This window comes from Puma concolor, chromosome B3, assembly GCF_028749965.1.
Source record: "Puma concolor isolate L17-30 chromosome B3, mPumCon1.1.hap2, whole genome shotgun sequence".
NCBI lineage: Eukaryota > Metazoa > Chordata > Mammalia > Carnivora > Felidae > Puma > Puma concolor.
In genome coordinates, this window is record NC_141672.1 from 107,378,827 (window position 1) to 107,398,972 (window position 20,146).

The following is a 20,146-nucleotide window of genomic DNA, read 5'->3' on the forward strand; positions in this document are numbered from 1 at the left end:
CTCTGAATCACAGGGAACCATTGCTTGTCTTGTTCTGATCATCACATGTGTACCGACACAGTCCAATATCACATAAGCTCTCTTGGCAGCATAATAGCATTGCACCATTTATTTACCTAACCGTATAGCTGACTAACATCCTAAGTCTTTTTAAGTGTTATTAAGCCTCATATTTCTCATGCTTTAATTGCATTTTAAGAAATCTAAGTCTAGGGGCACTTGGGTGGCTCAGTCGGTTAAGCAACCAACTCTTGTTTTCAGCTCAGGTCATGATCTCATGGTTGTGAGATCGAGCCCCACGCGTTGGGGTCCGTGCTGGCCGTGGAACCTGCTTAAGATTCTCTCTCTCTGTCTCTCTCTCTCCCTCTCTCCCTCCTCCCCCTCTTTCCCCCTCTCCCCTCCCCTCAAGAAAAAAAAAAAAAGAACAACAACAACCCTAAGTCTAGCGAATATAATAAAAACCGTTGCACTGCAGTCTGTCAGTGGGTTGTATGACATGTGACTATCAATAAGGCTGTTAAAAAATATAAGTTCAGGAAAGAAAAGCAGATGTATCTTATCACATAACTACGGGATCTTGCCAGACACATTATCTCATATAATCCTCTCAACAATTCTTTTGTGTTCTAGAGGAATTAAGAACCTTGTGTAAGTGAAGGAGCGGGGATTTGAACCTAAGTGTGCTCGAGATGCCCATGCTCATTCCACCACATTGCTTCCCTGTCGCCCTGTTAAGTGCTAGGCATTGTGACCGGTGCCCAGTTGAAGTGACAGGGAGGAGGTCTTCCAGGCAAGCAGAGCTGCAGGACCATGGACCCTCAGAGAAATAACAAGCGATGTGGCAATTTAGAGAGATTCAGGTACCAAAAGAAGGTGTCCCATAAGTGAAGCCAATGTGACTATTGGCAGCGGTGAAAGTGGGGGGGGCAGATGTTGGAAAAAACAGTGTGAGTGACCCCGAGTGGCAGTGGGGGAGGGTCACACAGGATGAAGGGCAGGTAGCAAGGTCCCCAGCTTGGTCTGCATTTCGGGTGTGTTACCTACAAAGAATAGGTGTATGCAAATTACAGTCCTGATTTTGGAGGGGCCACAGTCCTGGTTTTATGGTGGCAGGGGCTGAAGCCTGAGGAATCAAGGAGTCAGGTCCTGTGACAGGGAATCTAACCAACTCAATCCCAGGGTCAAGGCTGAAGCCCAGAGGCCAGAACCAGAGAGTTTGATGAGAGAACAAGTCACAGGGTAACCTAACAGTGTCTCCTGAACTCCTGAGACAGGGCTCCTTGAAACCTTCCCTAGGGATAGGATTTGCCCCTGAATCTGGGGCAGAGCCAAAGCTGAGTGTCAAGTGGCCAGAATGGGGACAGACAGATCGTTAAAGCGACCAGTGCCCATCTGGTTTTTATTTTTCCCCTGCAAAATTCCTGACCGGTGACAGCTGCAGTTACATATACCCCTGTACAAGTATTCGGGGTTAGACGAAATTCTGGGTGTGCCATCCATAATGCCACTTTCTTCCCTATTACACAAGAAAGTACATCAGGAAGTGACTAAGAACGTTGTTTCAAGAATAGCCATGAATATGTTCCATTCAGTTTTATCGTCAGCAAAAATGATTTGTGTGCATGTCCGATTTGGGCAGGCGGTTGTGATGGGATCGCCAGGGTGGGCATCACCAGGCAGACCCTGCCTGTGCAACCAGAATCCCTGGCTGAGCCTCTCTCTCTCTCTGCCAGACCACTCCCTCAGCCAAGAGTCCTTGGGTTTCACGTAACAGATACATCTTAAGCTTGCCTGAGCTAAGGTGGAGAGTGTGTTGGACATGGGCCAGGGCAGGAAGGGCAGCTGGGCCTCAGGGGGGGTCAGAACAAAGCCCTGAGAGGCCTTGGGAATGGAGACAGCTCTTCTCTTGCCACCTCCCTTTTTCTCTCAGGAGCGACCTGGTTTCTCATCTCTACTTCTCCCTGACACTCTTTCAGCCTCCTCTCCCTACATCCCAGCTTTTCTGCCTCTCAGGGCACATCACGACAGTGGCTATGCCAGCCCCTTGTTATATGCTGTCCTACTTCCAGGGCCAATAGTGACTGACCCGAAGGCCTGTGTCCCAATTCCAGATGCCCTGGCAAGAGAATCTGGTTGTCTCAGCTTGGGTCAGGAGCGTGGACTCCAACAGTCTGTGAGCATTTGCAGTGATAGTGACTCTTGGGGCCCACCCCTGTGCAAGAGGGTCAGGGAAGCTCTGAGAAAAGGAGGCTTGGGCTGGAGAGAGACCCCAAAAGGTGCCTGTTCCCTCCAAACATTGTCGCGACTGCCTTTGGTGAGGCAGCGGATAGTCTAAATCCTCCCCTCAGGCTGCCTCGGTGTTGTTCTGTCTTTTCCCTGAAACATCGAGTATTCACTGGACATATTTGTTAACTGAAAACACCTTCTCCACAAACTTCAGCAAAGTGATAATAAATGTATGCAACAACTTTTTTTTGTTCACGGAGAACAATCAGATCTAGAGACCACATGTTGAGGAGAGATGCCATTTTCTTTTCTTTTTTTTTTTTTAATTTTTTTTTTTTTTTAACGTTTATTTATTTTTTGGGACAGAGAGAGACAGAGCATGAACGGGGGAGGGGCAGAGAGAGAGGGAGACACAGAATCGGAAACAGGCTCCAGGCTCCGAGCCATCAGCCCAGAGCCCGACGCGGGGCTCGAACTCACGGACCGCGAGATCGTGACCTGGCTGAAGTCGGACGCTTAACCGACTGCGCCACCCAGGCGCCGCTGAGATGCCATTTTCAACTAAACACTTACCAAGTGCATTGGAGCTAAGCCCATTTCCAAGGGCCCACATTGCCTAGCAATATATTTTACAACCAACAAAATGCCTTTTAAATAGCCCTTACGTTATGTCTGAATGAGAACTATCTTACTCATACTTAAAGTATCTAAAGAGTAAAATCTGAAATCAGGAGCTAGAAGCAGAAAACTTGGAATTTCTAACCTATGTGGTTTCCTATTTCATTTTTATAAGGCATATTAAGGGAACTATGGGGTAGGCTGTGAAATCTGGAGGCGATACTCTAAGGCTCTGAGAGCACCCAAGACTCCTTCTCCTCCCATTTCTCATGGTGATGACAGTGATATCATCTGAATGTTACTTCTTGCTTATTTCGTGTCAGGCATGGCACTAAGCACTTTACATGGATAATCTCATTTAATCTTTACACCATCTCCATGAGATGTTATCTGCATGTTACAGATGAGGAAACTAAGGCACAGAGCTTGTTAAGTACCATTCCCAAGAACTCATAAATGGTAATTTGAACTAAGATGTAAGCCTAGGTCTGGCTGTAGCAGAAGAATTTTTATCTTAACCAATATAATATACTTAGAGATTCCAACAAGAAATTTTTAGAAAAGATATTTGCAAATGACATATCAGACAAAGGGCTAGTATCAAAAATCTATAAAGAACTCACCAAACTCCACACCCGAAAAACAAATAATCCGGTGAAGAAATGGGCAGAAGACATGAATAGACACTTTTCCAAAGAAGACATCCAAATGGCCAACAGACACATGAAATGATACTCAAAGGCACTCCTCATCAGGGAAATACAAATCAAAATCACACTGAGATATCACCTCACACCGGTCAGAGTGGCTAAAATAAACAAATCAGGAAACCGTAGATTCTGGAGAGGATGTGGAGAAACGGGAACCCTTTCTCACTGTTGGTGGGAATGCAAACTGGGACAGCCGCTCTGGAAAACAGTGTGGAAGTTCCTCAAAAAATTAAAAATAGATCTACCCTATGACCCAGCAATAGTACTGCTAGGAATTTACCCAAGGGATACAGGAGTGCTGACACATAGGGGCACTTGTACCCCAATGTTTATAGCAGCACTTTCAATGATAGCCAAATTATGGAAAGAGCCTAAATGTCCATCAACTGATGAATGGATAAATAAATTGTGGTTTATGTACACAATGGAATACTACTTGGCAATGAGGAAGGATGAAATATGGCCTTTTGTAGCAACGTGGATGGAACTGGAGAGTGTTATGCTAAGTGAAATAAGTCATACAGAGAAAGACAGATAACACATGTTTTCACTTATGTGGATCCTGAGAAACTTAACAGAAAACCATGGGGGAGGGGAATGGAAAAAAAAAAAAGTTAGGGAGAGAGCCAAACCATAAGAGACTCTTAAAAACTGAGAATAAACTAAGTGTTGATGGGGAGTGGGAGGGAAGGGAAAGTGGGTGATGGGCATTGAGGAGGGCACTTGTTGGGAGGAGCACTGGGTGTTGTATGGAAACCAACCTGACAGTAAATTATATTAAAAATAAATTAAATTAAAAATTATTTGAAAGTGAAGCTCCCCAGACAGAATGAATGAATGAATGAATGAATGAATGAAAGAGAGAAATAGAGAAAGAAACTCTCTATGAACATTAGGCTTTCCTATCATTTTCATCACCCATTAGGTCTTTTCATTTTCAATGTATTTGATTAAGTGTATTTTTGTGTCTCCTATAAAGAAGACACTGATGTAAAGGGCAATGTAACAATGATTAAGACCCTTTTGGGGTTTTAAAGGAGCTCCAGATTATCTAATAATAAGAAGAGGCTGTATAAACATAATTACAACATACGATACACCGTCCTAGAAGCATAAAGTCTTGCAGAGATTAAGAGAAAGAGCAATCATGTTCACTTACTACGTAAAAGTTAGGATTTGTTGCATATGAATGTTGTTAGATGAGCAGTGTAAGAGACACAGCAATCCCATATTAGCCAGCGTAATCAACCATTCCAAAGTGGAATGCTTAGCAAGGCCAGTATGACTTCTGGTAAATCATATAGCCATGTGTTTAAGTGAACCATGGAATGTGACCCCTATAAATAAGACATATGACTTTAAAGGAAGAAATGCATCCTCAATAGGCTTGATTCTTGTTGCATATTTTCAGTAAACACCCTCCCTGAAGAAAATACCTCTAGTGTGAGCTGTCAGCCAGCAAACTGAGGCAGAGACAATAGGAAGAAGTGCAAGGGAGACCTTTGGGAAGAGTTCTCTACTCGATGTGATGCTTGATCGCTCAAGAATCTTTCCAGAATGGTTCCAGGAATAAGTGGATACACCTGTTTTTGAACTTTGCTTGCAGAAACCAGTCCATCATCTGCCACCAGCTAGACCCAGTGGATATTGGTGCCACCGGCCATCCAGGAATCTGAGATGGGCACTGATTACTTGCCCCAGTTCTCCCCCCAAATTACTGACCCTGCTTTCTGCCTCAGGTAATGGGAGCCCAGCTGTGCTTTTCCGCACTCTTGAAGTCTGCAGCAGTCTGTGATCAGTACTTAGAGGCTTAACTGTGGCAATGGAAAGCAGGACGAGCTCCAGACTTGGCAAAAAATAGTTGTAGTGCCCCTTTCATTTATGTATAACTTTACATTACAAAGCCCATTCACAGTCATCATTAATTAAACCTGCCACTCAATGTCCTCGGAGGTACGACTGAATTAGTCTACTCACTTGACCCCCTACAAAACAGATAGAAAGGCTTAGGGATTTGCCGAAGTGAAGTGGTTCAGTCAAGGAAGCTTGGCCCAGTTCTTTTTTTCTCATTCATTCTTTTTTGCCTGGAAGAGGCATTCAGGGCGCCCAGCTCTTAACTCCAAGCAGGTTAAAGAAGTCAACTGGGAAGAGCGTTTTGGCAGGGATACGGCAGCAGCCTAGAGCAGAGCAGCAGTGTGGGCTTGAATTATTTGAAAACAGCCAAGTCATATTCTTCTGATTCCCAGTGGATGTTAGACGTGCACACACACACACAATTTCCCCTATCAGGCCAGGGAGCAGGACCAGGACATTGGGACGTAGTTGGAACATGGCTTATGAGCATGCTACATTTGACCTGGTGACCAAGCTGCCCACCCACCACCCACATTTCAACCCTCTGTTACCAGATCCTTTGTATCCAGTTTTTTTTTTTTAATTTTTTATTTAAAAAAATTTTTTTTAATGTTTATTTAATTTTGAGAGACAGAGCACAAGCAGGGGAGGGGAAGAGAGAGGGAGACACAGAATGTGAGGCAGGCTCCAGGCTCTGAGCTGTCAGCACAGAGTCCGATGTGGGACTCGAACTCACCAACTGTGAGATCATGACCTGACCTAAAATTGGACACTCAACCAACTGAGCCACCCAGACGCCCCTGTATTAAGATTTTAAACAAACCCAAAATCAAACCTATTCTAAGAGAGGTCCTAGTCCCATAATTTGTGGGGCTTAGGGTGCAAAAAAGTGGGGAAAAAAACAACTACAACAAACAACAAAAACAAAGAAAAGAGTGAAAACAGAGGCCCATAAATCTTATGTCTAAATATTTAACAATTATAGATGAAGATAACAAGCAAGTTTCCTACCTTAACAGATGTATATTTATAATGACCTAAAAAATCGATAATGAAATTTAGAATATTTTAGCTCCACAGAGCTCCACACCAGAATGTGGTGGTTTAGGGAGAGCAGTCCTGGCCTGGACCGACGCCCCTCCTTCCCCCATCCCCAACCGCCCCAGGCAGGGCCCATATCATGAAGGCATCAAACACATGCGATGAGGATCCCAGACCATGTGTTCAAGCTCTGTCCATGTTAGCACCCCCTTTTGGCCATTGCGTATGCCTGTGGTGCCACACCAATGAAACAGTGCACCCTCAGAAGGATAGATCCGGAGATGAGGTCCATACCATTCCTGGAAGCAGGGCATTCGGCTGAGAATTCTGGGGTGTGGGTACCTGGAGTGTATTCTGAAAAGGGAGCATGACTCTGAATGAATACATCTCCTGGCCTATGGATTCCCTGCCCAATTTGGAATAGTGACCAAAAGAGGGCAAGGGTAGGGTTCTCTAAAGAGTGGGCCCCAGGGGAAGGGACCCTCTTGCTAAGACTTAAGAACAAATGCTATCTGGCCATATAACAAATAAGTCAAAAGTCTGAGTTAATACTGGAGTCTGCACAAATCTGGATACCATAAGTAATTGCTACCTTAACTATAAAACACAAAAGGCATGAGCTGTTTCAAGTGTTTTGACTGTTTGCCTCCCACAGATAATTTATTCTGGGCAGTAGGCATGGTCTCCGGCAGGTATAAGGGCCAGGAATCAAACGAATAAACTCCATAATTAAATACTTTACCAGAGAGGTTGAGCTCCCATAAAAAGCTAGATACCAAAGCTCTAGGTGGTGATCCTAGCATAGATGACCCTTTTGTTGCCTCCCCAAAATGGACCAAGTGGAAGGAAGAAGAGAAGCATGAATCCCTGGGACCCTGGGTGTGTGCTGCCCTGCTCTTTGGTCAGCCAAACTTGCAAGGAGCTGGGGGACAAAACCAATCCCTCTGTCCTCATCATGCCCCTCAGAATCAGAGTCATGATCCCAGTCCTGGCCTGACATACAAAAAAGTTAAAATTATGAGTTTCCTTGCTAACTCATATCTGTTTCATTTAATGATTTATAATATTTAATTAAAAAAAAACTATGTCCATACATGAAAAGTATTTTTAATCATCAATTTTGAAGGCAAAAGATATATATAAGGAAATGTATAAGTGTATACTTTGATGTTAATTTGTTGTATATTTAAATGATGACAGTATTGGGGTGCCTGGGTGGCTCAGTTAAGCGTCTGACTCTTGATTTCAGCTCAGGTCATGATCTTGAGGTTCATGATTTCGAGCCCTGCATCAGGCTCTGTACTGACAGCACAGAGCCTGCTTGGGAGGCTCTCTTCCCTCTCTCTCTGCCCCTCCACCCCTCATGTATGCATTTTCTCTCCCTCTCTCTCACAAATAAATAAATAAAACTTAAAAAAAAATAAGTGATTACCGTATTAAATTCTGGATTCTTGGCTCAGAGAAAGGCTTTAGACCAACTTTCTCTGACAGCATCGTTCCTAATGTATGAAAGATGTGTTTCCATAATGATCTTGGGATGTTGGATGTATAAATGAATTCCTTACCTTTTTTGCTTTTAAAATGGAGATAAAGGGGCACCTGAGTGACTCAATCGGTTGAGCGACTGACTTCGGCTCAGGTCATGATATCACGATTCGTGAGTTCAAGCCCCAAGTCGGGCTCTGTGCCTACTGGTCAGAGCCTGGAGCCTGCTTCAGATTCTGTGCCTCCCTCTCTCTGTGCCCCTCCCCCACTCATGGTCTATCTCTCTCTGTCTCAGAAATAAGTAAACATTAAAAAAATTTTTTTAAATGGAGATAAAAATATATCTCAAATCAGAAAAAAAGAGTCAACTCACATCATCAGGTAGTGGTCGCTTCTGGGGTGTGGACCGATAAATCCTCCTACTGCCCCCACAACCTTCTCCCCCACAGACCCACTCTCTGTTCAGAGGGAGCTACTTGGCGAGCCAAGGACAATTTGTGTGCCTATGTTGACCCCGTTTCTGGCTGTCACTTAACAACTTGACCCCTGTATTACTATGTTGCTACCCAAAGTACCCACCTTCCTGTCATTGTGATTCATCCTCCTCACCCATCCAGTTCAAGTGAATTGTATGTCCCAACGTCAGGGACTTAGTGCTGGTCAATAAGACCTTCCTGGGATGGCCCTGTCCTGCTATATAACAAGAAGCATGGCTCCCAGACAATGCAGATCACTGCAAATAAAACTTGATGTCACAGATGCTGCTTATCCAGAATAGTCAGGAGATGGGACATTCTAATTCACAGGGGAATCTGCTTACCTACAGACTACCAGTTTTGAAAGAAAAATAAGCTAATTTTGAAAGAACTGTAAATTAACACAACAGCACATTACCAGCATGTCATAATTTTACCCAGCATTGTGATTACTTATGTGTGTGCCCCACCTCTCCTCTAAGACCACAGGCTTCTTAAGGGATGGTCTGTATCAGTTTCTTTACTCCCCTTACAGTACCTAGTGAGTTGCTTTATATATTGTAGGGGCTAAAAAATTTGTTTTTATTAAGTGAATGAATATACAGAAAAACTGTAATTTACCAACATGACTTAATCCTTCTTTGATGACTCAGTAGGCCCTCCAGGGTCACACATTGTTTCAGGATTATTATTATGTGTGTTATCTCTGGGGATGTTTAATACAGGCCAACTGGCTGACAGGGGAATTCTACAATGACTGGAAGATAGGAGTCGGTATCTATGGACTCATTCCCCATCTAAGTCTATGTGCATGTATTCAAAAGTCAAACACGGAAGTGATCCCACTTATTATTTCCTGAAAGAAATACCGCATCACAGTACAACGTTTGTGAAATAGAAGGTTACAAATAAGGAGTGTTAACTAGCTTCTGCTTTTAAACCTTAACCAGGTCAAGGAATTTATCTTTGGGATTTTTGGAAAGATAGGATGTCCTTAGTACCATTAATGTATTATTATCATTATTAAAGTCTAATCATCAGATTGTAGTTTACTAATGAATGCAAACATATTTATTACTGTGTGCCTAATGTATGCCAAGCCCTGTGGTGGTCATTAGGGATACAATATGAATATAATTCATGCCCTCAAGAAATTTAAATAATCTATTTTTAAAAACATTTTATTATACAGACCATTTTACAGAACTTTATTTATTTATTTTTTTTTCAACGTTTATTTATTTTTGGGACAGAGAGAGACAGAGCATGAACGGGGGAGGGGCAGAGAGAGAGGGAGACACAGAATCGGAAACAGGCTCCAGGCTCTGAGCCATCAGCCCAGAGCCTGACGCGGGGCTCGAACTCACGGACCGTGAGATCGTGACCTGGCTGAAGTCGGACGCTTAACCAACTGCGCCACCCAGGCGCCCCTACAGAACTTTAGATGTCAATGTAGAAAATTAGTCTGGGTGTGATGTGACCCTTAACACATCCTATAACTCACTCAAAATAGAGAATAATACAAAAGAGAAAACCACAAATGTTAGCTTAATTACTTGGCATTAACCTTTAAAAAAAATTTTTTTAAGTCCGTTTGTTTATTTATTTAGAGCACATGCAGGGAAAGGCCAGAGAGAGAGAAAGAATCCCAAGCAGGCTCCATGCTGTCACTATGGAGCCCGAATTGGGGCTCAAACTCATGAACCGTGAGATCATGACCTGAGCCAAAATGAAGAGTCAGACGCTTAACTGACTGAGCCACCCAGGACCGCTGGCATTAGCCTTATTTCCTGAAGAAACTCAGCCTCAAGAATGTTCATTTAAGAATCTAGTTTTTTGGAGGTGCCTGGGTGGCTCAGTTGGTTAAGCGTCCGGCTTCGGCTCAGGTCATGATCTCATGGTTCATGAATTCAAGCCCAGCATCAGGCTCTGTGCTGACAGGTTGGAGCCTGGAGCCTGCTTCGGATTCTGTGCCTTCCTCTCTCTGTGCCTCTCCCCCACTCACACTGTGTGTGTCTCTCTCTCTCAAAAATAAACATTAAAAAAAAAAAAGAATCTAGTTTTTTGCACTTTTAGAATGCTGGGTAAATTTCCTTCTGCACATAAGGTGATTTTCATTTCAGTTCAGTACAATGTCCGTCCCCCAGGACTTGGGGGCAAGTCACCTGCCCCAGGTCAGGAGGAAGCAGCCATCACAGTACCCTAGACCCCTTGGCTAATCTTTCCATGGGTGTGACTGTAACAGAGGCAGCATGAGGGAGCCATGCCCTGGGATTCAGGAGAATCCTGAACAGGGACAGATGTTCTCAGTCCAGCAGGAACTCTGATAAATGGATGTTGCCTCCCTTCCTGACACCTTCCTATAAACATGCTGATTTTCTTCATGACAGTAGGACTTTACAGCTCAATCTTCATATCTAAAACTAGGGTTCAGATGAAATCACTTTCCTGACATGTATACTGAACATAGGTCCCATAAGATGCTCCATCAAAAAGGTGCCTCGGAGCACAAGTGTGGGGAAAGCCGCACTCAGCACCAGACTATGAAGAGTCACAAAGCACATCAGCATATTAAGTGTTCGGAGAAGCCCTATCATCAAAACACTGTGAAGCAGAATTTGTCAAAAGGGTTTGGCCATGAAACCCATTCTTCTAGTTTCACCTACTGATTCACTTCCTATTCTGAGATACAAACTTTGGAAACAATAAACAATCTCTATACTCATTGGTTCTATACCACCTTCAAGCAGAAAATAGTCTTAGAAAACAGAAGTCCATGAGGTTAGGATCTCATAGTCAGTAGCCAAACTAGGTCCCTTTGATTTGTCAATTTCTTACGTTCTATATATTCCAGTAATCCCAGTGAATGAAATTTACTGTGAGGGCTCCAAAGAGCATCAGTAATTGAGATCTATAGATTTCTCTAAGCTCCAGGGTTTCCACGTTGGGTTAAATTCTCAGTTGAAGTTACTCCTGATTAAGCAAAACTAATGGTGTGTATCCATTGGCTAGGAAGGTGTTACTGAGCAGAGAATTATCCACAACTCGAGAAAGTAATGAGAAAGAGGGAAAGGCAAAATGAACAGCACAGAGTCCAAAGCCCAAGTAATTATCTCCTGGGTGACCAAGAGTAAATTCCTTCTTTTTTTTTTTTTTTTATACTGAGTTCCGGGAGATCCTTTGATTTTTTTTTTTTTTTTTAAGTATTGAGTCATATATTCCTTTGGTGTCAAGATTAAGAAAAGAGAACTGATGCTTGCTATAACAACCTCAAAGTCCAGTGTCCCTAGATAGTGTCTCCTTAATGCCAACTTATAAAAGTCTCACACATCACTTCACAAGGGACTTTGCCTTGAGTTTAAAGGACAAAGATAGTTTTAGGCTTCAATTTCTTTTCATGCCGTTTGCTTGTAAAGAACTCTTTAAGTTTGGTGGCTAAGTAAACAACCGTATGCTCCTTTCAGTGAATTGGCCGTCCCACAGTCCCAGCTATAGTACAGCCTAACCCCAAAGTAATTAAAGAACCAAGCGATTTGCATTCTTTTCCTACAAAAACTACTCTTGAGTAGCAGATGGCAAACACAAATGTTTTGCTCTAGAGACATATGGAAACCTCTCTGTTTCATAAAAGCCTCAATGAATATTAAATGCTGAATGATGCCATTCATGGCAGAAATAAGATGTTGTGATAATCTCCCAAACAGGCCTAATTAGGCCATATAGCTACTTGAGTTTCAGAAAGCAGTACGTGGGAAATTACTATGTGATTGGGATTTCATTAGCAGTTTTTCTTAATCTGAATATTCATCTTGGCCCCAAAGAATCACCTCTTCAGCCTTATTTCTTTAGCATCCTATTATGTTGTCACCATCACTTATAATTGTAAATCTTAAAAATGAGTAATCAAAGAGTTCTACTTGATTTCATACTAACTGCTTCAGTTCTGTCTGGAGAGTGAGAGGCAAGGAATTTAAAGAGATAGGGTGTTTTATCCTAGGTTCTGGAACATTCAACATGCACCCTGATTAAGGGTGCCTTGCTGCTGTTAAATTAGGTGTGGGGGGGGGGAAGCCTATGTTTAAGGTTATTTGGGAAATGATTATCCATATTAAATAGGAATTGGAAGCAGGAATATAACTGGATATGGCTCAAAATACAAAGCAGAATCTCATTTTTCTCTTAACCTTCTAGATTGGCAACCTAATAAATTGCTGTTGCCATCACAGAGAGGACTGAAACTTTGCACTCCTTGGAAAGAGAGAAGTACGATAACTGAGTCATAGGGTGAATTGAATGCTGTTTGGAACAAGGAACTAGGTGTCTTGGGCTCCTTTCCCAGCACCACACCCTGACTGGCCTCCAAGACCCGCTAGGCCTTGGGGCTGTTGATAAATCCCCTTGATTCAACAGGGTGTTTGGTTGGCCTGGAAGACCAATGTCTGTAAAACCAGAATCCCCAAGGCAGGTCTTGGGTCACCTGTTACGGGGGTTTGGATTTAAGAGCTAAAGGATTTTATAGACAAAGAGGAATCATCTAAACAAACTCCCCTCATTTTACAGACGAGGAAACTGAGACACAGAAAGGTTGTTGTCCTTGTTTAAGGTCACAGAGTTAGTTAGTGGCAGAGCTGGGAACAGAACCCCAGTCACCTGATGCTTAGTCTGCTCCTCTTTCCATCACAAAACCCCAGAACTTAGAAAGTTCAAGGCTGCTAAAGTGTTTAACCTTAGCTGCTTGCTGAAGTAGGGTAGAAAGGGACCAGGTGTGTAAGTGCCGATGTTAATTCTAGCTTTGGATCACCTATCCCTTTTTTCTTAAGCAAAGTTATTTCCTTCTTGCCTCTTCTTCCCAGTTCAACATCAATCCGTTTGTATAAGAGAACAAGTCAGAATTTTCCTGGATTCAGCTCCATGACTTCTGCAGAAATTCCAACATAACTAACCACTTAGAGGTACTCAGTACAAAAACCAATATGCACTTGACACTGAAACAGGTGGTAGTATTCCTTTGTTGCTTCTGTCTCCTTGTCTCCTCTTCTTTTCTCTGTTTCTAACAGAACCCCATGATTTAGGTTGAGCTTGACCCTACACTCAGCCTTACTCCAGTTAGTGTAGGCCAGAATCTTAGACTCTAGGGATTGATTCATGGAAGGGCAATCCAGTCCCGTGGAACTCAATTTTAGGGTATTCACTTAAACTTTTGAGGAAGAGGACTGTCTACATCCTGCTTTGTTGAATCTGGAAGCAAGGAGTCTCAGGAGTTTCAGGAAGACATTTTGCAACCACATTGGGCTGGCCTGTTGAAATAAGTGTTACTTAGGAAACATTACTAAGAAAATGACAGAGAGAAAAACCAGGTACCAGGCATGTCATTTGAGCTGCTGAACTACTCACCTGTCATTAGTTTTATATCTGATTGTTTTAGTGTGTGATTAAATGTTTTTTTCTTATTCAAGCTATCTAGTGTTCTATTATTTACTGCCATAAGCATCTCAATACCTATTAGGATGCTGATTGTGAGTTTCAGCATATCTTGACTTTGCCATTGGATCAAAGTCCATTTTAAAGTTGGTACCAAAACTTTCTTTAATCACCCACGCTTATAAGAAACCCAAAAATACATAGTATTTAGTGCATATGCCTTATTTGACACAAAATCCTACATAGCAATGTCTAGGTTACTTTATTATCAGAAAAAGAAATAATATAAGAGGTAGTGGAATGGGTTCCTTCCAGTCCATCCTTTAGTAGAGTAAAATATTGATCTCAACTCTCTATGCAGGCTAAGGTTGACCTCCCCTTTCTGTGGGCTGGACAGTGCCCAGAAATGGAGCCACTCAAAATTGTTGCAACTTGGGTGGCTTCTTCTGCATTGTAGATGACTAGGTATTCACTCCTGACACCCAGGAGAGGAGTTTTGCCTTCATCTGGGCGTTGGCTGTGGTCCTTTCCCATATTCTAAGGGCCCATGCTATAGATGGCCTCCCTTTCAGTCACATTCATTAACTCAGGCCTGAACGATGCAGACTATCTTCTCATCCCCTCTACACCTTTGTTATACACCTACTGACTCTGTTCTAAAAAGCTAGGTTTATAGAAATTTGTTAATCAAGCAGATACTGTAATTTCATGCAGCAATTTTTTGTACCATATCATTTTTATTTAACTTTTGCATCTAGTTGAGATATGCAACATATTTAACCATCTGTTTGGCAAGAGCATTTGATCCATCACATTGGAAGCCTGACCAATCAGAATGTATGCCCAAATAATCAAAATGGACACCCAACCAGTCAAATGGATGCCTGACCAATCTGAATTAAAAGCCAACCAATCAGGGGCGCCTGGGTGGCGCAGTCGGTTAAGCGTCCGACTTCAGCCAGGTCACGATCTCGCGGTCCGTGAGTTCGGTCCGTGAGTTCGAGCCCCGCGTCGGGCTCTGGGCTGATGGCTCAGAGCCTGGAGCCTGTTTCCGATTCTGTGTCTCCCTCTCTCTCTGCCCCTCCCCCGTTCATGCTCTGTCTCTCTCTGTCCCAAAAAATAAATAAATGTTGAAAAAAAAAAAATTTAAAAGCCAACCAATCAGAATGAACACCTGACCCATCATAATAAATGAAGAGTATACAGCCAAATACTGGTCTCCCATTTATTATTGAACTTGTCACTTGTGGATTCTCCCCTCAATTAGATGGGAAGCAAACTGAGGGAAGGGATCATATAATAGATCCCTTTGTATTCTCCAAGTGGCCTTGCTGAGCTGGTTTCGTAGAGTGAGCTTAATGGATATTTGTTTGAATGGACATTATTCACCCTGTGATTGCTCAGGAAACATCAGTGGGTGGAAAAGGTACAGTTTGTCTCTCTGATGAAGATAATTATAGAATTGTCCCACTGGAATATCACTAAACAAATAGCATGTTTTTGGCTGACACACAGGCGATAGGAGAAATTGGTATTTTTGAGAGATTATCATTCAATATGATCTTGACAAGCTAGAGAAGTAAGATATAATCATACTGATTTCTTAAACACAACAATGAACAGTATACTTACAGAATGAATAACATATAAATATACTATAGAGTGCAACCAGAAAGGTATTTGTGAGGCCAAAAATACCCAAGCAAATAATAAACTGAAGGTGAACCAGCTGTTTGAAAAGCTAGAAAACTGGCATGATAATCAGGTGTTCATTCATTTATTTGACAGCTTAATTGAGTACCTACTGGGGTACACAGTGAGAAATTAGAAATGTTCTTTTCCTCAAAGAGCTCAAGTTGTAAGGGAGAAGACAAAGAAGTACACAAACTATTAGATAACAGAGAGAGAACTTATTCAATGGCTGAGTCATCAGCCAGTGAAAATAATCACCATGAAGGACATCTTTGTAGCCCACCGGGACAGCTGTGCTCAACAGATGGCAGAGGACCAGAACCCAAGAGTGCTTGGACAGAAACGTCAACACTGCTGGGTGCAGACAGATGATCAGAAGCTGCTTTGCCCCTAGTGTTTCAGGACCGTGTAAGCTCCTGGATTCCTATAGGATATAATTAAGAGGAGGAAAATCCTATAGGATATAATTAAGAGGAGGAAAAGCCCCAATAATGATAGATACCAGTTTTTCCAGCCCTTGACAGGTAGGGTCTCAGCGAAATTTAATTTCACTTAGGCAGTTAAGAAAGGTAACTCTTCTTACACTCAAGTGCTATAGAGCAATTCAAAACAGTTAAAGAGTGCTTGAATAAATTTGAAAATTTGCCTAGAGAACACACAGACCCTCAAGAATATGTGTAGATTCTTGGGAGCCTTTGATCCCCCATATGAATAAACTGTGACATGTGAATAATGCCCTTGGAATTGTGCAACATGGCGGTCCTGAGGAAAGCCAGTCCAAGGACATGGTGAACACGTAGAGGAGGGCAGCAACAAGAAAATACAGGAAAACGAACTAAAGCTCTGTTCAAAACCAGCCTGAAGCTCACACAGACCTCCCACCATTCAGACCTCCTTTCAGTATCATTGCCCCACCTCATCAGGAGATTCACAGGAAAGAACTCAGGTTCACCCAGCTCGGCCTTACGTCCACCTCTTTGGCTGGAGGAGTAGAGTACCCTGATTCACAGCCATCAGTGGGGGAGGAGCACTTACCAAAAGCAGGAAGAAAGAATGCTGGCCTCACAAAAACCACAGAGAGTAAACTCCTTGGACATCGAGATTTCTGTAAGTCAAGCTGCCATGTAGATGTTAACCTTATCAAAGGCTTCAGTAAATATTTACAGAATCAGATTGAATGTGCTGGTCTTCCTAGTGCTCTGCAGTGATGTAGCATTTCAAAGATGGGTCTGGGCAACTGGCAAAAAATACTGATGTGGTTTCCTCAGAGCACAGTAGCATGGGCTTTTTGAAAGGGGTCACCAATGCCACTGGGAGAAAGAAAGCAAGGTGGCAATCAGTGATCGGTTACACGTGGTACTCTCAGCTCTATAAATAAACTTATTGTCCAGTCCTTTGAGCAAAGTACCCTGATTTAAAAAAAATTTTTTTTAATGTTTATTTATTTTTGAGAGAGAGAGACAGAGTGTGAGTAGGGAGGGACAAAGAGAGAGAGGGAGACACAGAATCCAAAGCAGGCTCCAGGCTTATGAGCTGTTAAGCACAGAGTCCGACACGGAACTCAACCCCACGAACTGTGAGATCATGACCTGAGCCGAAGTTGGACGCTTAACTGACTGAACCACCCAGGTGCCTCTTGATATAATAGTACTGTGCCTATCACCAAATCTGTTCTCTAAGTAACATTGTTGTACAAATTTAAAAATTAATAATGCATCAAGAGAAAAATTTGAATTCTTCTTGAAATAGGGCCCACATATCAAAATTTGTGAATGGTTCAACAGTGATGCACAGACTAACCACCTAGAAAGTCCCAATATTATATACTTGGTAATAGAGAAAAACCAGGGAAGTGAAAATAAGACAGATTTTTTTTTTTTAATTCCCTTCAATTAAAAAAATTCCCCTAAGGAAATTTAGGGACTTTAAAACTCCTAACTCTAACTTTTTTTTCTTTTTTTTCTTTTTTCTTTTTTTTCTTTAGAGAGAGAGAGAGCAAGCAGGAGAGGGGCAGGAGAGGGAGAGGGAGAGAGAGAATCTTAAGCAGGCTCCATGGCCAGTGCAGAACTTGATCTCACCACTGTGAGATCATGACCTGAGTCAAAAATCAAGAGGCAGATGCTTTCCTAACTGAGACACCCAGGTGCCCCAACTTCTTTTCCGAACTTAAGTTCTATACCACATCTGTATGTTCTTATTCATACGGAAAAAGAATGGCAACAGTTGCATGCAGATAGTAGAACTAAAATTTATTTTAAATCAATACACATTTTATAAAAGAAAGATTTCACTGGTCTTTGAAGATTTTTTTCCTACTTCTTTCTCAGAATGAAGGTGCAGGTATAGAACTGAGCTGTTCACACTTGTTCAGCCCTGGTTGAGGCCAAATTCACAGACTTGGGCAAGAACTGACTGGGGCAAGGAGGCTCAGCCTGTGCCAGAGGACAGAGCCCTTCCCTTAACGGGGCAGAAACTGACACTGACCTCCTTAGACCTTTGTTTCCATCAGGCAGGCTCTAGGAACTAGACACTTTATTAGCAGCAACTCTCTGGGTACTGTAAATAAGTGTGAGTTAATGACACATTTCATCTTTTTTCTACATGGAAGGTGAAGGCCAATACTAAGGCCAACCAAATCTTCTGCCACAAGACTTAGAGTATCACTGACACTGTATATAAAGTCACAAGCCACTCGAGGTGTTTTAGAAAAGCCTGCTGTCGGGGAGCCTGGGTGGCTCAATCAGCTGAGCGTCCAACTTCAGCTTAGGTCATGATCTCACAGTTTGTGGGTTGGACCCCCACATCAGGCTTTGCACTGACAACTCAGAGCCTTCTTTGGATTCTCTGTCTCCCTCTCTCTCTGCCTTTCCTCCTCACCCCCCTCAAAAATAAACATTAAAAGAAAGGAAGGAAGGAAGGAAGGAAGGAAGGAAGGAAGGAAGGAAGGAAGGAAGGAAGAAAGAAAAGTCTGACATCTTGTTTACTGTCCCAAGTGTTTTCCTTATTCCACTAATGGTTGAGTCCACTGGTTTCCTTAATAACCTCCTCTAACCTTCCATAAGGTGTTTCCTTAGATCTAAGGTAAATGCCTAGGCCAGTTGTTCTCCAATATTTTGGCCTCAGGACCCCTTTATCCTCTTAAGAATTATTGAGGTGGGGGTGCCTAGGGGCTCAGTCAGTTGAGCCACCAACTCATGATTTCTGCTCAGATCATGATCCCAAGGTCATGGGATCAAGCCCTGCATCTCTCTGGGCTCCTTGCTGAGCGTGGAGCCTGCTTAAGATTGTCTCTCTCTCCCTCTGTCCCTCTCCCCGCTCTCTTTCTCTAAAATAAAAAAAAATTATTGAGTACTCTGAAGAGCTTTTGTTCATGTGGGTTTTATCTGTAGGTATTTGACATATTAGAAGTTAAAACTGGGAAGAGAGAAGAGATGGGAGATTGAACCCTGACTGGATGAAGCCTCTGGTCCTAGACCTCCTTAGCCATTCCTTGCCCTGTGGCTTTACTTGAGCCAGGAAACTTCCCTTCCAGGAGAACTTGTTCTGGTTGGGTTTCTGCCAGTAGCAAATGAAAGAGGCCTTAATGATACATCCACAAAACAATTACAGAATAGTCTAAAACAGTAAATAAAGGATTACATTGAGTATGACAATGCTGCCCCCCCCCCCTTCATTTGTCATCCATGGAGAGAGAGGGCTTAAGAAGGTAACTATCACCACAAACATTTATGTTAGGTATTTCATTTAATTTTCTTTACAACCCTATGAAATGCTTGTTTTATGCCCATTTTACAGATGAGAAAACTGGGGCGCAGAAATTGAACAGCTGAGTCGCTGAGCCAAGACAAAATCCGATTCTCATTCCCAACGTCATAGTTCGGGCCTCGCATAATGATTTTCATTTTATAGGACATAGACCTGTAGCACAAGCCTTAATATTTTCAATTTCCAGATTTTTTTTATCCATCCTCTTGCCTTGGGAGGGGAGCGGTCTGCACAACAGATCTCTAAAATACCAATTGTATTTGGCTCTGGTCTGTGTGCCGTGAAGAGAACACAGCTGAGGTTCAAGTTAGAACGGCAATCATCCTTTTGGAGATCTGTAACTGAGGAGCTGCGGGAGGGGGCTTGGGGTGGTGCTGATAAGGAACTGCAGGAGAAGCCAGATAAAGCACTCTGCAGATAATCCACAGGCTGCGCCACAGCAGCATGAAGCGAAGAAAGCATCTCTGCTCCGGGTCCGGACCGGAGACATACGGGAGTCGTGGGACTCAGATTCCGAGGTCTGGATTTGAAAGGCGCCCACACACAAAGAAAACGGTGAACTTGAGTTCCAGCGACACTACGCGCAGAGTTCGAAAGGGGACCCTCCTTCCCGGCAGGGGTGGAAACGTCTAATCCGCCAGGTCACCGAGCCCCGAGCAGATTCTCTTTTATCCCTTGGGGCTGCTCGGACAGCCCGCGCTGGGCACGCCCGAGACTCCTCAAAGGAACTACAAATCCCATCAAGCCTTGGGACGCGGGCGGTGATGACGAAGCCCCCTCGGATTGGCCGCGTGGGGCGGGGCGCGCAGGCCTTCTCCAAGGGAAGGGGCGGGTCTCAGGGCGGGGCGAGCGGTGGCG

At 43.1% G+C, this 20,146-nt stretch overlaps 1 protein-coding gene across 4 annotated transcripts in view; it reads left to right on the forward strand.

The window, feature by feature from the left end:
* Nucleotides 1–20,060, forward strand: part of LOC147580263 (uncharacterized) — a 30,294-nt gene extending 10,234 nt beyond the window's left edge. The window contains exon 6 of one of the 4 annotated variants that reach the window (XM_086710863.1): nt 12,602–13,867. In XM_086710863.1, the coding sequence (XP_086566989.1) occupies nt 12,602–12,646 (45 nt within the window). In that variant the 3' untranslated portion in view covers nt 12,647–13,867. Of the gene's footprint in view, nt 1–266; nt 601–5,293; nt 5,507–12,601; nt 13,868–19,318 lie in introns of those variants that run through there. The other 3 variants (XM_086710862.1, XM_086710865.1, XM_086710864.1) reach the window with 3 other exon arrangements.
* Nucleotides 20,061–20,146: the final 86 nt, after the last annotated feature.